At 46.8% G+C, this 20,087-nt stretch overlaps 1 protein-coding gene across 3 annotated transcripts in view; it reads right to left on the bottom strand.

Moving 5' to 3' along the window:
• EVL (Enah/Vasp-like) overlaps positions 1–20,087 on the bottom strand; it is a 120,145-nt gene that overhangs the window by 80,682 nt on the left and 19,376 nt on the right. For 2 of the 3 annotated variants that reach the window (XM_037031725.1, XM_037031719.1), the window contains exon 1: positions 5,358–5,545. The exons of the other annotated variant lie outside the window; for it this stretch is intronic. In XM_037031725.1, the coding sequence (XP_036887620.1) occupies positions 5,358–5,380 (23 nt within the window). In that variant the 5' untranslated portion in view covers positions 5,381–5,545. Of the gene's footprint in view, positions 1–5,357; positions 5,546–20,087 lie in introns of those variants that run through there. 3 annotated transcript variants of the gene reach the window in all.

Consider the following 20,087-nt stretch of genomic DNA (forward strand, 5'->3'; position numbering starts at 1 on the left):
CTCCTAATCTCTTGGCTGCCTTACTTCCCCTGCTCAACGTAAGCCTGAAACAATGCCAGAGGTGGCTGTGGCCCTGTGATGGAAAGGGTGGGTTCCCAGGCTTTCAGGCCTAAGAAAGAATGCATAAAGTCCTGTGAAACCTGCTTTGCTAATACCCTCAATTTAAATGATAAGGGTCCAAGCATGGAATGAGTTTGTTTCCCCAAAGTTTTATGACCTTTAACTATTTGACCCAGACTCAAAATAAGCCCTCAGAGTTCTCTGAACGTTATCTATTTGATTATTACTGCCTGACAATGATTGATGAACTCTCCATAAATGCCCTGTATTTATATGCAAATTAGAGCCTATAAAAGCTTGTCAAGGCAAGGGTCAGTGCACTCTCCTCTTGAAAGAGTTTGTGGACACTGCTTGCCGGTGTCCACATCAGAGGCTGTATCCTGTTCCGGACTCATTCCCCTAGCTGAGCCCAGCTCGAGTCTTTCCTCTTGGTTTTCATCGGACCTGCTGTTTCTGATACATGAGATGGCTGCTGTGCTATCACCCACAGGGGTGTGGGGAATGGGGACGAGACTGAATGGGTTAAACTTGAACTGATGAAGCTTCCACTGATTCCAAAATAGAATACAAACAATACAGCAAAATCTCGTAATTTATACACTTCTTTCTTGCATTCTCTAAGTAGCCCTTTCTTGTAAGTGAAGAAACTACTACCTAGAGAAATAAAGTGAATTACCAAGTCACAGCCTTTAAGTTTACACCACACGAAGTGAGGTCAAATCTTCGGACTCCAGTCCCCAACAATGCCTCTATTTGAGGAATAGTCAAGAATAATACTTCACATTTATTTGATAATGGAGGATAGATTGGTACTTTTAAATATATCTGCTCTGCCATCCTAACAGCTAAATTATGTTTCCCAAAATAACATTTTGCTTGTAGCTTATCAGACAAACCCAAAGGGCAAATGCCAAGTCCATGAAATCTGTCTGTCCTTCCCTGTCGCCTGCTCTATTTCTCTCCCCTCAACTCTCCACCCTCTGCTCACCTCCTCAAACCTGGTGCCCTTGGGGTAGGTCTGGGTAGAGGTAAACATCTGGGGGCTGTCTGTGTTCCTGAGACTCTGTTTTCATTCCTAAGATGCTATGTGGGTTAAAGGTGGCACGGGCAAAGCAACCAGCAGCATCTGCACACAGTAGGTATTCAGTGATCAAGTTCTGCGCCTTCCCATTCAAGCCCAGCCCAGCTTCCACCTCCTGGTGATCTAAGCCGTCTTTCCACACCACAGTGGGAACACCACTGGACTGAGATAGCTGTTCTCTGAGGCCTTACAGGACCTTGGGAATGAGAGGGATGATGCTGGCACTTGACACCCGGGGTGGGGGGGCTCTCCTGGCTGTGAACTTCAGGTGGTCCCTGGTACCACCTGAAGTACCTAGGTCCCTGGTACCACTCACTTTAACTTGTTTCAATATTCCACCAGTCAGAAGGTAAGAACAGATATAACATTTCCCAAAACCAGGTATAGATTTTAAGTAATAAAAACAGATCTAGTAAGAGCTTGAACCTCAACCTGTCATAATGTTTAAAAATACAATAACTGAAACAAAACAGATTCAAAGTAGTAATTTCCCATTTTTATGTGATTGATGCATTCTAAGTGTGTATTTTTAGATCCTGGAGTTGTATACCATATTCCTTCTAGAAGTAAGTAGGGAAAAGTATCGGGAATTTTGAGAAACAGTGGTTTCTAATTTGGGTTCCATTCTCACTTGAGTGATCATGAAGCCAAAAATCACATTTAAAACTCTTCCTTCTGGGGATGGAAAGGGCCTGCGGTCTCTGATCTGGGTCTTGAGGTGGGAGGAGAACCCCGGAATTCCACAAAGCTGTTTCCAGTGCGCTCAAGTGACAGCCTCTGAGGTGGAGAGTAGCAGGTAAATATGTTTACTTATACTGTTAGTTCAGTACACCTTGCACCTAGGTTTTAAAAAAAAATTTAAAAGGCAGCCCTGGCTGGTGTAGCTCAGTGGATTGAGCGCGAGCCTGTGAACCAAAGGATAGCGGTTCGATTCCCAGTCAGGGCACGTGCCTGGGTTGCAGGCCTGTTCCCAGCAGGGAACGCACGAGAGGCAACCATACATTGATATTTCTCTCCCTCTCTCCTTCCCTTTCCTTCTAAAGATAAATAAATAAAATCTTAAAAAAATTTAACAGGCATAACCACAAGTGAAGTATGTCAATACAGACGTGTAGTCAAGGGGGGCAGGCAGAATCCCCTAAGGGCTGGAACATGCCGGCCCCACCCCTCAAGTTCTTGGGAGTCACGACTCTCCAGGCTAGGGCCCTGGGCCTCCGAGAAGCACTACATGAGGCAGTGCAGTGGGCTCTGGAGTGAGGTCACTTGCAGAGACGCCTTATGAAATGTGGCTGGAGCTCTCTGGTACTCCAGCACCAGGGTGTGCTGAGGACGATTGGCCTTTTTCTTAGGAGGTCAGCTGTCAGCTTTCTGACACACTCCTCTGAGCTGGCACCCCCAGCAGGCGCCATGGCACCCATGTCAGGCCTGCACAGAGCTAGCCACAGACAGCTTGTGTGCTTTTCCTTCCTTGTTAAATCCTCCTGAAAATGAACTGTGTCCACTGCTTACTAAGGTTTACTGTGTGTCAAGCAGTTTAGGCATGAAGGATACAAAGCTGAAAATACAGGACTCATAAAACTTCTCAGGATGTTAGTCTGTATACAGCATGTACCTAGTCCATATCAAACTCAGACTTCCTTTTAAAAAGGAAGGTGGCCCTGTGCTCTTGGGGGTGGGGTGTGTATATGGAGGCCTATAAACGTGTGTGGGTAAGAGGATGGAGTCATGCCCAGTGCCCCTTCCTCCGCTACGTTCCTGGAGAGAGAGAGTGCCATAACTTATCAAGTAAGTTCATGTCCTCACTTAATTCTCAAAGCACCGTAGATTTGCCTGGCAAGAATTGCTCTCCCCACTGTCCAGCTGGGACAATGGAGACAAAGAAAGATCAGGAGACAGTGTGTGACAGAACCAGGCATATAAGCCAAGGTAAGAAACCTAACACCCTCACCCTTGTATCCTCCCCACGGCTCTACAGCCTCTAAGGAGGAGCGGGCTGCTGTGACCGACGTGGCTCTCAGCTCACCTCCCCACGGGCACGCTGGTGCTGGCCCACCTGCCCGTGTGCTGCTCTGGCTCTGGATTTTGTCCCTACCTCTACTCTGCCTTTGCCTCAGGAGACTTCCCATCTCAGTGACAGTCTGTCTGCTTCTCCCTAGCCAATGCTTCTCAGACTCTGGTCCCCAGACCTGCAGCATCAGAATCACCTGGGAACACATTAGACTTGCAGGTTTCAAACCCCACCCCAGACCTCCTGACTGGACCTGAACCTCTGGGAGGGGGCCTAGCAACCCGAGTTTTCAGAGCCTTCCTGCATGAGATCCTCCTGCAAGTCACAGCTGTAGAGCCACCTTGGCCTCAGCTGAAAAGCTAAGCTCTTCGCTAGTGCTGGTGTTGCCCCACGGTGATCACCTGACCCCGCACACGCAACCCCTGTGAGGAGAGAAGAAAACCATCTGTCTGGAACTGCGCAGCAGGCACGGAACGCAATCACGCCCAGCCGAGAGCCTAGGCAGGGGCGACAGACTTCCTCTTCCTGGCTTCCTCTCCTTAGAGGGCCCCACTTCCTCAGCCCAGCAGTGCAGTGGCCTTTAACTAGACCTTTTCCACCTCAGCAGACGCAGCTCCTGGGCTGGAAGACCATCACCACGATTGCCTCTGTGGACACACACCCCTCTCCCTGACTAGGAAACGCAGAGAAAGGCTCCAAGCTCTGTTCCAGGCAGTAGCTAAGGCTTATTCCATCTGGAATGAACGCTAGCAACCGAGTATGTACCTTACAGTTATACTGCTTTCTGCAGTCCACAAAACTCTTCCATAACTCTCATCAGATCGGAGAAGGTAATTTTGAAACTGGGATTAGAACCCAGGACTCCTGTTTCACTCTCTAAGGACTGATCTACTGCTACACGTCAAGCATTAAATAAATTCTTATTAGTTATTAATGGGGCTATTATAAAACAGTAAGTTCTGATTCCCACGTAAGGACACAGGCCCCATGTCACCGGAGCATGTTGTCACATAAGAAGAATGTCCTATTCACAAGCTCAGGCCATTACAAATAATGCAGAAACCCGGTCTCAAACAAAGGATAACTTCCTGGGTGCAAAACCCCAAGTTGACAGAAAGTGTGGGGATAACCTGCGTACCCCTGCTTTTCTTTCAGGAAATCTGGTGATTCTCTCATCTACTCCCTTGATTTTGATTAAAAGGCCACTAGTTTCCTCTCCCAAATAATGAAGAGTGATTATTCCACTATCATTGTAATATGTATTGCAGCAACATTTGGAGGGAACCAAAAGGGCCTGCGAGACAGGACTGAGGGTCCCCCACAATCTCTGCCCATCGATATGGTGCGTATGCTCGGTTCGAAAACACACACAGATTCCGTGTGAGGAATGAGAAGCTGCCCGAGGTCAGAAACAGACACATACACGCTTGCTCCCATACATCCCAAATACGTGCAAACACACACAGGGATGACTGGACAGCCCTCCCATTCCTCCTCCTTTATCTTCCTTTCTTCGGAACTCTCTCTCCTGGAACATCCCTTCCACATTCACGCCCAGACACGGATTCCCAGAGAAGAGATGGAGGAAAGCGAGGGAACAAGATTCACAAAAGACTCCAGTTTGGAGCATTAATAATTACAGCAGCTGGAAGGCTTACAAAAGCAAAAAAGGACCCTGTTAACAGGACTTTATCAGGGCACTTACCAGAAAACCACCAGCCACGAGATTACTATCGATGAGGAAAATCAGAGCCAAAATCAGATCTCAACTAAGCAGGCAGACTTGCAGAATTTTTCACCTTCACTGCTAAGATTAGCATTTTTTAAGAGAGCAGTCGACTCCATGAGTTTGACAAAGGAAGAAAAACAAAAGATAGCAAGAGACTCATTCTGGACGAACAGTTGCTATTCTGTATTCATAACTCTCCACCTGCAACAGAAGCTCCAATGAGGCACAAGGTGGGGTCCTCAGGAAATTTACACACCAGCAAACAATTATGCACGTTGCATTTGTGCATGCAGCAAACACCCTGACCTGCACCACCGCGGCACCTCCGACCCCCATGGCAGGGAAAGACCCACCAAATGCAGACAAGAACCCCTTTTTGTGTGTGAGAACCAGCCAGAACCTAAGCTGTCATTACACAGCAAAAACCTAGCGAGAACAAAAACCCAGCAGCAGACTGATGTGGAAAACCCAGAACATACCTGATTTCTTCAAATGCGAACATGACCTAGTCAGAGACAATTTCCTTAGATTGTCTGGTAGCCTTTTTGGTTCGGAGGACAACCATTTAGTCAGTCAGGTGCTGCAAAGTGCAGAAAAAAGAGGCGGGGTTCTCCCCCTGCCCCAGTATTCTGAAGTAAAAGGCTTTCTGCAGACAGGGGCCTGCAGCCTCCAGCTCCGCCAGCTGCTGACAAGCGGCAGCTAACAGGGGAGGCAGCGAGAAAACCATGTGATCATTCCAGCAAGTCTGATTAATGCAGTGGAGGCTTAGGCTCCAGGCTGGGCGCTGGATTAGTCCAGAGGAATAAGTGCATGCCCAGGACCCTGGGTAAACCACAGAGCACATCCCACCTCCAGACCAGGCTTTTGCAGGAAGGTAAAAGCTTAAAGGGATGAGAATACAACCTGTTCCACGGTGACCTGCCTGACTGCCTCATCCTCCTGCGGCTGCTGCTGCTATCACGACCGGGTAGGACCGATGTGGTCAGTGAATGTGGCACAGAGTGATACCTGGCTACACTGTACTGAAAATCCTGCAGAATCCTGGATTATACCCATCCACAACCAAACCTTACTTTACCACAAATGCATAAAGGGCTTGGAACCTTCAAAGCCACGTTTTGTGCCATCCCTTTACGATGAACAACATGACCTTGTAGGTCAGTCAGGATGGGTGATCTCATTTCCTTGATGATTTATTTAGTGAGTCTAATATGTACCAGGATCTTATCAATTCCTTGAAGTACAAAAATTATTAGAAGTAATAATTTCAGAACAAATGTTACAAAATAAATAAAACAGGAAATAAGATGTCAGCCTAAAAGAAAAGAAAGAGAAATGCTTACCAGTCTGTAAAGTTCAAGCTGGCAAAATTTGGCAAATGAGCTGCGCTTACAGTCTATACTTGTCATTAAGAAGAAACTTCAGCATTTGAACTGCAAATCTTAATAAGGGAGACAAATCTCAAATAAAAACCTGTGAGTCACTCTTGACTTTTTTTCTCTGCCTCACACCACAGAGAGTATCAGTCACTAGTCCTGATTCTACCTCAAAAGGGTTCTTTGAATCCGCCCCCCACCCACCCCCACCCACCGCCCGAGCACCGGCCTTGAGTGTTTCATACCCGGCCGTCCTTGTCCCCTCCCTACTCTCCAAATCTGCCACAGCAACTTCTCCACATCTATTTGGATGGCTCCTATTCGAACCCCGAGTTAGCTCCTCAGTGCCCAGTGTTAAGGAAAACCCCCTCAGCCCAACACAGACTCTTATTTTTCCAGTTCTCTCTTCCATCAAAACTTGCCATGAATCCCCAAATCCAGCCAGACAGTCCTACTTCCCAAAATACGCTAAGACTGCCTTTCTTCTGTCCATGGGCCAACTGCCTAAATCATTGCTGATCCCTCTGTGACCCGGACCCTTCCTTGCGGCCCGAGCGCCGTCTCCTGGGCTGGCCACCCCCAGGTGCCAGGACAGCCAGCTGCCACCCCTGCCCCACAACCCCCTGCAGTGCCTGAGGGCGGGGCTGTGCGGGATGAAGCTCTGCCTGCCCTGTGCCTGTCCTGTGCCGGTCGGGGAGCTGGGCGGCCAGGAACCGGTCAGCAAAGGTCTGCTGGACGAAGGCCCTCACTCGCGGTCGGAGCTCTGGGGTGAGCTCCACCCCTCTCACCCTATCTGTGTGTGAGGGAAGTGAGCATCCAGAACTTGCCTCAGAGAGATGAAGTGGTAAGAGCCAACCGAGGCAGACTGATTAGTAAGAAATTCTGGGGAATCCTGCAGTCCCTCAAACCACACAGCAATCCGCAACTAAGCTGATCCAGAATGCCTTCCACGATATCCCTGACAAGTCTCTGCCGAGATCCTCTGCTTGGCAGAATGGTGACATAACAGAAAACGGGCGAGTCAGAGTCACTAACTAACCCGGGTTCAAGTCCCAGGTTCGCCACTTAGTGACTCAGTGGTACCTGGCCAGCTACTCAAGTTCTCTGAGCCTTGGCTCCCCACGAGGGACAACCGAATGAATAACGTGCATACCACCCATGCCTCCCTCACAGGATGGCTGCAGGGCCCAGCGAGCTGGGACTGTGCAGTGGGGAAGGTCTTTATCAAGTACATGACAGGAACCGTCTTCGCCATCTTTACCACTGCAAGAGCTGGCCTCTCGGGGTGGTGCTGCCTTCTTGTCTTGTCTTCCCGGGGGGCTCACCTCTTGTGGAGGTGTACAGTTGGTCTGTTTACTGGTAGCTCATCTAATTTTTTTTCCAGGGAAGGGGAACAAGGTATTTCTGTTCTATGATTCTCAGGACAAAGGATGTGTGTGTGTGTGTGTGTGTGTGTGTATACATACACATGCAAGATATATGGATATATGTATCAAATCACTGTCCTAAATCCAATAAAAAAAATAAAGCAGTAGAGATTACTCAAGTCTTACGGAAGATAACTCTCCCACACCAAATACAATTAGATGACTTATTTTGCCTTAAAATTTTTTCAATTACAATAGAAAGCCAGCATTATTTTGAATTAATTTCAGCTGTACAGCATAGCTAAACAATCATATATGTTACAAAGCGTTTCTACCAACGTCTCTAGTACCCACCTGGCACCACAGTTATTACAGTATTATTGCCCACATTCCCTGTGCTGTACTTTGCATCCTGTGTTTTGTAACCACCACTCCGTGCTTTCCAGTCCCTTCACTCTCTTCGCCCAGCCCTCCAGACCCCCTCCCCTCCGACAACCGTAAGTCTGTTCTATGTCTATGAGTCTGTTTCAATTTTATTTTTTAATTTATTTTGTTCTTTAGATTCCACATATATATGAGATCATACGGTATTTGTCTTTCTTTGACATTTCATTTACCACAATACCCTCTAGGTCCACCCATCCTGTCACGAACAGTAAGATTTAATTTTTTTATGGCCAAGTAATATTCCATTGTATATATGTAACACTTCTTCTTTATCCACCTGTCTACTGATGGACACTTAGGTTGCTTCCATCCCTTGGCTAACAGAAGTAATGCTGGGATGAACATAGGGGTGCACATGTTCTTTCATACTAGTGTTTTGGGTTTCTTCACGTATACACCCAGAAGAGGAATTCTGCCAAGAGTTGGGAGAATTGGGTCCAGGCTGGACCCAATGCTGGGTCATAAGGTAGTTCCATTTTAATTTTGTTTTAATTCTCATCAGAGGATATGTTTATTGACTTTAGAGAGGAAGAAAGAGGGAGAGAATGAGGGAGAGGAAGAGGGAGGTGAGGGAGAGGCAGAGACCTTGACATGAGAAACACTGATTGGTTGCCTCCTGTATACAACTTGACTGGGGACTGAACCCACAACCTAGGTATGTGCCCTAACCAGGGGATCAAACCTGCAACCGTTTGGTGCTCAGTTGTTGCTCCAATCAACTGAGCTACAGGGCCAGGACTTCATTTTTAATTTTTTGAGGAATCTCTGTACTGTTTTCCATTGTGGCTGTACCAATCTGTATTCCCAAAGTGCATGAGGGTTCCTGTTTCTCCACATTCTTACCAGCACTTGTTTGTTGATTTACTGATGGTAGCCATTCTGGCAGGTATGAGACGATAGCTCATTGCGGTTTTAATTTGGGTTTCTCTAACGATTAGTGACTTTGAGCATCTTCTTATATGTCTATTGGCCATCTGTATGTCCTCTTGGGAGAAGTGTCTATTCAGATCCTCTGCCCATTTTTTTTAAAAAAATTATTTATTTATTTATTTATCTTGGGAAGGGAAGGAGAGAGGGAGAGAAATATCAACGTATGGTTGCTTCTCGTGCATCCCCTGCTGGGAACTGGCCCCCAGCTGGGAACTGGCTGCAACCCAGGCATGTGCCCTGACGGGGAATCAAACTGCGATCTTTTCGTCCTCAGGCCTGTGCTCAATCCACTGAGCTACACCAGCCAGGGCCCTCTGCCCATTTTTTAATTGGGTTGCTTGCTTTTTTGGTATTGAGCTGTCTGAGTTCTTTGTACCTTCTGGATATTAATCCCTTATAGGATGGATCATTGGTGAGTATCTTCTCCCATACAGTAGGTTGTCTTTTCGTTTTGTTGATGGTTTCCTCGCTGTGCAAAACCCTTTTTTTTACTTTTTAAAAAATAGTTTATTTTTAGAAAGAGGGAAGGAGAGAGAGAGAAACATCAGTTGGTTGCCTCTGGGTTGTACCCCAACCAGGGACCAAACCTGCAACCCAAGCTCGAGCCCTGACCGAGAATGAAATCGCCAACCTTTCGCTTTGCAGGATGACGCCAAGCCACTGAGCCACACCAGCCAGGACTGCTGTGCAAAAGCTTTCTAGTTCGATGTTTTCATTTGTTAAACACCAGGCTGCACTCCTGGATGGATGGGGGTAGGAGCAGCTGACAATCAACCAGTTGCGAGGCGAGGGAAAGGAGACAATGATTACAATGATTTGACAATGATTTGTTGGTTGGTACAGACAATGATTTGTTGGTTGGTACAGAGGTCAAAACCTACATTCCTGGCATTCCCTGCAAGCTTTGTGGAGGAACAGCAGGGGCTGGCCTGGTGGGAACTGGCCTCGATGCTTTCCCCTGGCCGACAAGCTGGCCAGTGTGGCAGAGGCCTGGTGGGATGGAGAACCTCTGGACTTGGTGCCCTTTCCCACCAGTGATCCAAGAGTCTCCTCTTGGAGAGCTGGTTCCCTCAGGGCAATTTATGAGGTCCTGGTAGGGAGCTGAGTTGACAGAAATGGTGGACAAGCTCCAAATCCTAGCACCACATGCACTTTAGACATAATTTTAGGAAAGTCCCCAATTTACTAATAAGGAAATGGAGTCCAAAGTGGTTAAGTAACTTGTCCAAGGTTGTATTGTATTAAGTGAGAGAACAATGACTTGGACCCAGGCTGGTTTAGCACCAACACTTTTAGCCCCTCGAGACTCTTGGCATCCCTATACCAATGACCCAGCTGCCTCCAGAGAGGACTTATCCAACAGACTACCAGGCCCCTGTGACCTGAGACGGGACTGAGGCATGGTGACCCTCTGGGGTTCTCTCATCCAACTGGCCAGCTAATGTCCAGATTTCACAGCTGAGACTGCTGGGGGTGGAAGAGGGCCTCAGCTGCCCCAGGAAGGATGGGGTTGGAACCTGAGTTGACCTGGCCTTGGCACCACATTCGGAACAGGGTCTGTTTCAGAGGCTAGGCATTCCCACTTGACCACCTGACAACTACTAACACCAAAGTGTCAGGGACAGGGACATCTGCGAGGGTCCATGACTCCTAACCACTCCACTCCTCACTGGAATGGACCTTCGGTGGCCACACAGTGTTGGAAAAGAAGTCATCCCAGGTCGTCCGCCAACGACTCAAGACCCAGACAAAGCACGTTCCCGCTCTGGGACTTATGCTTCCTTTGCCAGACATTAATTTTTCGGCCTTTCATTTAAAATATTACTTACGTGAAACACAGAGTTGAAGTGAATATAAAATTGACAAAAGGAGACACTTCTGGCTGAAGGAGTGGAAGAGCCCAGAGTCCCTGCAGCAGGCTGTCCCCTCCTCCAGCAGTGACAGGCCCAGGCTTAACCTGATAACACCTGGCCCCAGCGACCTGGAAGCCCTGTCCGGGCGGCCGTTCTGGGGAGCTCCGCGCTCATCTCCTCATACCCGCCCTAGTTACCTGGACTCACTTCCTCTCTCTAGTCTCATCTGAAGAATCAAAGGTTCTTGACTGGGCCCTGCTGTCATGGCAGGACACTGGCCTCTGCAGTCACTCAACATCAAGTGCCGAGGTGTCCCCAGAGAGACAATGTGCAGACACTGAATAAAAACATGATAGTGAACAGAAGGTGTCACTAGGTACCTGACAACTGGGGAAAGTAAATGAGAAGGATATTTTAAACCAGCACCCTTAGCCTAACAGGTACCTTGGTTTAGCAAGCAATACGTCTTTCCACATGAAATGGTCAATTTCCCAAGAAAGTGAGCTTATGGTCTGTGGTATCGAATCCTCATCACGGTCCCTTTGGAGACTGCCAATCTGAGAGTTCAAAGCCCTGTGGGCCTGAGGCCTTCTAACCAACGTTTCTTCTCCCATTTGGTTAGACTGCAGGCTCACAGCTGTGATGTGTGTGCCACCAGACACTGAGCATGTGAACAGTCTATTCTCTGATCAAGGCAAACAGCAATGCTCTTCTGACGCATATGGACGTGCACGCTCACTGCTGGGCTGCGTAGAGACCAAGTAGGAGGAGACAGTCATGACCAAACTCTGATTCCTTTCTCTTGGCCCACCCACAAATTCTTCTCAGCAGAGGGCTGAGTGGCAACAAGAGGCACCTAGGCAGGTCCCCACTGGCCACTTCGTCCCAGTCTGACTCCAGTACCCTAATCAAGAGTCTCCCCACCTCCTGCCTGTCTCACTCCCTTCCTGTGGTCACCTGCCCTCACACCTTCCGGCTCAAAACACCACAATGCTTGTCCACTGTCTGAGACTCAAGTCCCAGCAATCTGGCTTGGCATTTAGCTCCTCCACACACCTTCCACTCTTGCCAACTGGACCCAGGCTGGCCTCCTCACTGACCCCGCACACTTACACATGCCACCTCCCCTGTCCACGGCACTTCTCGCCTTCTCTCCACAAATGGTTATGGAAAGCATGCTTCTGAGTCTAGCTCAACTGTCCACCTGAGAAGTTTCGCACAAATTCTTACCTAAGCTTCAGTGTCCTAACCTTAAAAAGGGGGATGACAGCACGTATGTGGGGATGCTGCAGAGGTGAAAGCCCAGCACACATGAACCGCCACCAGTGGTAGATGATATTGTCACGTTTCTAAACCCCATCTTGTCCCACTGTGTACCAAAAGCAGCCTATGGTGATCTGTAAAGCTCCCAAATTCCTATGAGAGTCAATAGATATGGATATTTTTAATCTCACTTATTGTCTTGTGCTGAGGAGTGGCATCTGTCCACTCCAAGTCTGAGGCCCCTAACCAGGTGAGAGTCACTGGGGATAGGAGCTTAGAGGACTGGCAGGAGGAAACTTAGAGTTTAGCTCCTCATAACTTCTATCAGAAATACACATACGATCTAAGTAGAAACAGCATGTTTGCTAGGCAAATAAGGCTTCAAGAGAAATCCATTATAATTTGGGGCTACCATCCCCAAATCTTTCTATTTTGTAACTATGGGGGCCCACTAACAGCGACTTCTGTTTTTAGTCCTTTTTAAGCCTTCCCCAGGCACAGCACATTCCTGGGTACATCGGAGGTCTCTAGTCAAACCTTTTTAAATTCACTAAATGCATGCATCTTTTTTTCCTTCTGTGCCTTTGAGTGACAGCCGCCCCTGGCACAGTCCCAGGGCAAGGATGCACCCAGGGGTTTTTCTTTCAGCACCAGCTACCAAATACTTAATGTGTTTTTATTCCAGTTGAATTAACCTTTCCAAAAGTTAAAAAAATAAAAATAACCCCCCCCAAAATCTTGAATTGTCAGAAATGAATGACTCCTATACTCTGAACTAATTTTTACCCCCAGATTACAAAATTCAACTGAACTTCAAGTGACATTTAACTTTAAAATAGAAGTTTTACATCAGCCATCCCCTGACTCTACTAACTGAAAGCTACACCCCAAAAGCACTCCACCATAAAGCAAATACAACTACAATACATTTTTCAGTCTACCACTTCTCAAAAGTAGCTCATTGGTAATTACTTCTGCACGCCAGTCCACATCAATCTCTCTCCCCAAATGAGCTACCATGTGCCAGACAGGACTCCAGGTGCTGCAGAGAGAACTGTGAAGACGCGCAAGCCCTCACATTCACAGGGCATCCACTGTGAGGGAGGGAGTCAGAGAGAGAATGAATGAGAAAGGATGATAAAACAGAGCAATGTGCCAGAGAGGGGTTGGAGGCTGTGAGAAGTAGCAGAAAAGGCCCCTCAGGTATGATATTTAAGCTGAGATGGGAATGACAAGCAGGGGACAGTTGTGCAAACAGCAGGGAAATATCACGGCAGGCAGAGGAGACTGCTGGGTCTCTGCAAAGGCCCCAGGTGGGCAGAATCAAGCCTGCATCCCTCCATCCCTGACAGGGCAGCCGGACTAGAGAAGTCAGGAAGAGTAGAGGAAGATAAGACAGAGAGGTAAGCAAGGCCTTATCAGCCAGGGAAGCAAGCCTTGGCCAGTTTCAGAGGGCAGTAACATGACCTAGTTTTCATTCTTGGAAGAACAGTGACGTGGGGAGACCAGCTGGGAGCTGTTGGCGCAATCCAGGTGGGAGATAATGGCCTGGACTTGGTGGTACCAGGAGACAAGAGAGAAGCTGATGAATTTTAGTTAGGTTAGTGTTTAGAGGCAATCCTTCCCACACTCAATTATTTCGTGTGGTTCTTTAGATTACTAATGAAGCACAGCAAAGATTAAAACACTTCAACAGAAACCCGAAGACCACCACCAGGACCAGAAGCCAAAGAAGGGCATGCTCCCCAGCGGAGAGACCTTGTCTCATCTTTATCGTTCTGTCCCAGGGCCTGGCCCCAGATAGCTGTTGAATTCATGAATCAGCAATTTGTAGATTGAGAGAGAAGATTTCATAAAAAGACAAAATTGGATTAAGTCAGCTGTCCTCTTTCTCATGCACGCATCCAATAAAAGGGCAGATCATCCTTTTGAATAAACACATGCAGCTGCTCCAATGTCACTGAGATACACAAAAATTAGCCAAGAGAATCTTACCAAGTATAGAAGGAGAATCAAGAAGATAAAAGCACATAAAGCAAATTCACATACACAATCAACAACTATTTCCTTGGTACCAGCTATGAGTCTACGCGGTTCTCTCCGGAAGGAGAAGTCAAAGAACATTCAGGCACACTTCCGGCCTTGCCAACATTCAGGAATGGACCACACACGACACTGAAATGAGAGTCGGGATGGTAAATCAGGGTGCATGGTGGCTGAAGCCGTGGTACAAGATTTTATTGTTTCTCTGTCAGTAGCCGGGTTTTTCCCACTCCAACTCCCTGTTCTTATCAAGATCCCCAGGAGTCCTGGTTGCACCATGCAGGTGTCCATGAGCTCGGAGAGCCAGCTCCACTCCTTACCAGCCGAATGCAGCCGCCTTTACCTGCTGGAGTGCAGAGTCTCCGCTTGTTCACCTACAACATGTGGATAATGACTCCTGCTCTGCTCCCTCACAAACTGTGAGGGCCAAATACAATAGCAGGTGTGCCAATGTTTTATAGATTACAAGGGCTTTATCCATAAATAACTGTACTATAATCAACAACAAAGGAAATGATCCTTTTCTACTCTGCCACCTGAGATCTTGATAAGGTGGGAATTTTAAGTATCCTGGCCATATAATTAGGTGACCCACAAATGCAACTTACTATCCAAGTGACCAAGACAGAATTTTGATAAAGACCCATTAATTGTGGGCATTCAGGGCCAAGAGGACCTTAAAGTCAAATTACCCAAACCCTACTCAGCCTAGCCACTTAAGACACTTATTCCTCAAAATATACCCATTCTGCCAGGGTCTAATTTTCAAAAAGCTAAAAACCTAACTCCCATACAAATGGACACTAAGATCGTGTCAAGGATTGATTTAACTCATTAGTGAGGAACCAGCAGGATGGCAAGGCTGGTTCAAAGGTAATACAGGAAACATACACACATATAGTCAGTGGACCAAAAGAAAGCTCTGATCATTTCTAAAGTAGGGTACAAAACTGGTTACCATTAACCATTAACTGGTTACCACAGAGCAATTAAGCCATAACCTTTAAGGTTATCTTTTCTACTAAACGCAAATTAATTTTAGATCTCCACTGAACAAAAAATCATCTGTAACTTACCAATTTCCTACAAGTTAACCCCGAACTTTACAAAAGTCCGTGTTCTCCGAGAATGTCCCTTAGATGAGACTGCTGATGCTGCTCTTGAGAGATACTGGAAAGGCACACGGTATTCTCTTTGCCTTTTCTCCAAGTTTTAGATAGTTTTCCTAAAATACCTTTTAAAGATCTGGTTCATTATCCATTCCAGTGAACTAGATGATAAAGAAGGTGTTTCCCATCTGGTTTATTTTTGCTTCTGCCTCATTTACATCCTCTTAATTTGTGAAAATCCTTCAAATGATTGAAGTTAATTCTAAATTACTGCTTAGTCTTCCTGAAACTTGAGGGGCCCTGTTTTCCAGAACTTCCAGCCTTTGTGTTTCTCTGAATTCCCTCCAACGATCACACTTGAGGGTCTCTTGAAGATGAGAAGGGACTGATTCACAGTCACTGATTCCCAGCTGCCTCCCTCAGGCTCTGGCTATTCTGAGGCTATTCTAAGTCTCATTTCCTAAGTTTGAAACAAACCCACAGCAGAGGCGCATAAAAACCCAACCAACACTAACAGATGCAATAACATGAAGTCAAAGAGGAGAAACCCAATGAATGAATCAGAGAACGTCTAGTTGAAAGTCTGAATTTTCCATGGAGGCTGGAAACTGGAATGAATAAACATACAAATCAATTAAAATGATCTAAAAAACTGAAAGATGGATGGGTTCTGAAGGCTTTGGCATGTTACATGTCCTTCAAGAAGCTAAGGGAGGAAGGGAATTTCTGGGGACTGGTCCAGAGGGAGCCTTCAGAAATGGAGACTCAGTCCCTGCGGGCTGTGGTGCAGTAAAGCACCGACTGGGGGCGTATAAACGCGCACTTACCGCTCCCAGTTCTGGGGTGCAGCAGGAGCAGGTGAGGGCCTTCTTCCAGGTTGGAGCCTTCTCACTGTGTCCTCGAACGGAACCTTGGGGAGGACTGAGAGCTGTACCAGGTCTCCCACAGGGAGCTCAGACACCATTCACCAGGGCTCCACCCCCACAATCCCATCTCCCCAAGGCCTCCCCTCCTCACGCCACCACACAGGGAGCTAGAATTCCAATATGCAGAGCCCCCTCCCCCCTGCCCCTGCGCACAGCATCCAGCCACAGTGGAGACCAAATGAATGCTGTGGGAATTTCTAGCACCTACTGGTAAGGCAGGGATGAAGATACTGTATTTTGAAGGTAGGGAAGTCAAGGAGAGGTGTAAGAGTGTACTTCTGAAATGAACCCATACAGGTAGAAGGCACCTTGGCTGCCCTGGGACAGTAGTTGTCCCATGTCTTGAACCCCTGAGAGAGGGAGTCTAGGTGCCAGTCTACAATCGTATTGCGATGCACGGAAGAGAAAAACCTTCACTTAACACAGCTGCTGACTGGAGAAGGCCTTTGAGGGAGGGCAGCGGTAATGGTAAAGAAAGTGCGCGAACACGTGCTTAGGAGAGTTGTAATTTGAGAAGTCCTGCTTTACACAGATGGTTTTTGTCCCCCCAAAAGCTAGTTTTTCTTTCTTGAATTTTATTTAAAAAAATCAGACTTTCTCTATTTCCTACTAAAATGTACAAGGGTGGTGTTGTTTCTCACTCAAAATAGCACTGCTTCTCAGTTTCCAAAAGAATTCCATTTGCATGAGTCTTGCAGCGTGTTTATACTCCTTACAAAAAACTCCGACACCCAGCATATACGCCTGGTGCTTAAATGAACAGGTATGGGAACAAAGTGATTAAGACCTTCCATGAGTGGCTGATGCTGAGCTGGAATTTGGTAGGGAGCTGATGAAATCTGGAACTGCAGGCCTTTTTAAAAAGACGTACACTCGCTAACATGAAAGAAGTGAGCACTTGATTACTTTCTAAACCTCATTCTCAAATCACTCAACTCTCCTATAATGCTACCTTCCTTGGTTTATACAATAAATACTGGGAAGGAAGGAAAGAAGGAAGGAATGGAGGGAGGGAGGGAGGGCAGAACAAAAGGACCCGGTATGAATGAACCAAAGTTTGGGAACCACTATATCAGAAAAACATGAACTTTGAAGAGTTTCACAGATTTCATTAATGTGTAGGTGACCTAAAAAAAAAAAGTCAGTCCAATCTCCTCATTTGATCAAAGGAGAAAAACCTGGCACCCTGTCCAGGGTCACAAAACTGCTATCAGAGAGGGAGCAGGACGGAAGCCTCCTGATCTCTAACAGCAGTGCTTCTCCCTCACGCCTGTGGTTCTCAAGAGCGGGGTCCACAGCAGCCCCAGCATCCCTCACCTAGGAGATTTGTTATCAAAGACGAAAATTACCAGCCCTTTCTCAGGCTGAATGAAACAGGCACTTTGGGAAAACGGAACCCAGAACTCTGTGCTTTAACAAGGTCTCCGGGGGATTCTACTGCACATTCAAGTTTGAGAAGCACTGGTTCCTCTAAGGACACCTGTGACCCTCAACTGGGGGTGATTCTGCCCCCCTGCAGATCATTTGGCACTGCTTGGAGACATTTTTAGCTGTCACAATGGGGGTGGGGAGCGCTCCTGGGTAGAGACCAGGGATGTTGCTACATACCCTGCTATGTACAGGACAGCACGCCACAGCAAAGAATGACCTGGCCCCAAATGTCAACAGCACGAGGTGGAAAAACCTGCTTCTGGGTGGGTAGAAGAGAGTGGAAAAGTTGTCAGTGTCCCTCTCTCTCTAAGAAGCGCCTGTCCCCTGAGCAGAGGGGTCAGTGCATCCTCTCACGCTATGCCCCCCACTGGTGCCTCCACCACCAGGGAAGGCAAGCTGGCATCTGCATCCTTTGGCCACCTGTGAGTCACAGCCCCAGCCCCTCCAGGCAGTCACCCCCACTGAAGCAGCTACATCCAATTCCTGCATGTGATGTACAGATATTATCGTTTTTCAGGAATGCTATGATGTGATTAATCACTCAGAGAGACCTTACATTGCCAGTTATGGTGAACTGGAATGAAGGTGTTTTAAAGAGATCAATGTATCTAGTAAACCACACACACTTACAGCAAAATCTAGGGAAAAAACACTCAACATTCTTAAGGGCATCAAGTTGCTGTTGAGATGGCAGAGGATTTCTAGGCTAAAACTAGAGAGAGAAAAGGGGACTTAAAAGGCAAATGAGCACAGAAGGCCCTTGTTTCCCTGGGCGTACTTGTTGGTCCCAGAAAATACAAACTTTCATGCTTATGGCCTCACAGGGCAAACGAGTCATCCTTCTCAAGGTGCTCCCCACTTCAGTCAGCTGAAGGGGTCCAGAGACACCTCCCAAAAGCAACTCATAGCTCTTCAAGTGAAGAACTACCGCAGGTGAGGGCTAACATGGACTGAGCAGGTCTTATGTCCTATGTACTGCTCTAGGGCTTCACCTGTATCAATGAACTTAGTCCTGGGGGAGCAGCAAGGACTTAGGCTCTACTCTTTCTCCCATTTTACAGATGGGGAAGTCGAGGAACTGGGAGATGAAATGATTTGCCCAAGATAATGTACTTTGAAGGTGACAGGGCTAGTCACACACGCACGTGGGCTGCCCAACGCCAGAGTCTGTTCTTCACCACAGAACACTGAGTTGAAGCCAAAAAGTCACAAAGGTGTTGATTCCAGTATGACTTAAAATAGCAAAAAGCTGGAAATAAATTAAATACCCATCAACAAGTGACTATCCAAATAAAGTATAATATATACAAAGAATCATAAACTAGACCTAAATTAATTGCATAGACATTAGTATAGTTGAGTAAAAACATTAGAGGATTATTACAAATTACAATTATTGTTGTATAATAGACAATTCCACAAATCAAACAAAAAAGCAAGCTACAAAAAAGAATCAACAGTGTAATCTCATTTATACACTATTATGTACAGCATAGCATAGTAGTTACAAGCTTGGTATTTAGATTTATAGAGCTTACCACTACTTGACCTTGGGCAAATGACTTCACTGTTCTAAGCATGGGCTTTGCTCTGAGTAGTATGTGGTAGCATCATCTCGCAGGGTTTTGGCAAGGATGAAGTGATGTGATGCTGTGAACCGCTCAGCCCACGGCAGACAGCTCAGTACACACAGCTGCTCCATTAGCATTATGCTGCTATGTGTGTTTATATGTGCACAGAGATGTGTGGAAGCGTGCTAGTTAAGATGCTAACAAATGCTTATCTGCAGGGGACTGACATCCACTGGTCATTTTCATGTATTCTTCTGTATTGCTGAATTTTTACACTGAATAGGAATGATTTTTATAAAAACAATAACACTATTTTGTCTGTACCCTACCAGCATGCACACAACACACAATATGAACACACTATTCTAACAGCATCAGTGTGACAGGAGATGTCTCAAATTAGAGACCCACAGGAAACAGAAAGAGCGGGGGGAGGGGTGGTGAGATCCTAGGCCTGGAATATTGCCAGGCATAAAAGAACTTGTTGAATGAATGAAGGAATAAATGAATTGAGAGGCAATACAGATGCCCCTGGACTTCTGATGGGATTGCATTCAGATGAACCCATTGTAAATTGAAAATATTGAAGGTCAGCAATGCCCTACTGAACATCACAACTTAACGTAGCCTAACACGTGCTCGGAACACTCACAGTGGCATCCATGTGGGGAGAGGCATCTGACACATGGATACACTGCAGAGGGTGGGCTGTTTACCTTGTGACCACGTGGCTGACTGGCGGCTGCTGCCCAGCATCGCGAGAGTATCGTACTGCACATTCATAGGAAAAGACCAAAATTCAAAGGACAATTTCTACTCAGCGTGTGACACTCTTGTACAAGCGCAGAGCTGAGCGTCTGTACAGCGCAGCAGTATCGAGGTTTGGAGCCAAA

Source organism: Sturnira hondurensis, unplaced genomic scaffold (genome assembly GCF_014824575.4).
Source record: "Sturnira hondurensis isolate 20B ecotype Veracruz unplaced genomic scaffold, ASM1482457v3 Scaffold0021143, whole genome shotgun sequence".
NCBI lineage: Eukaryota > Metazoa > Chordata > Mammalia > Chiroptera > Phyllostomidae > Sturnira > Sturnira hondurensis.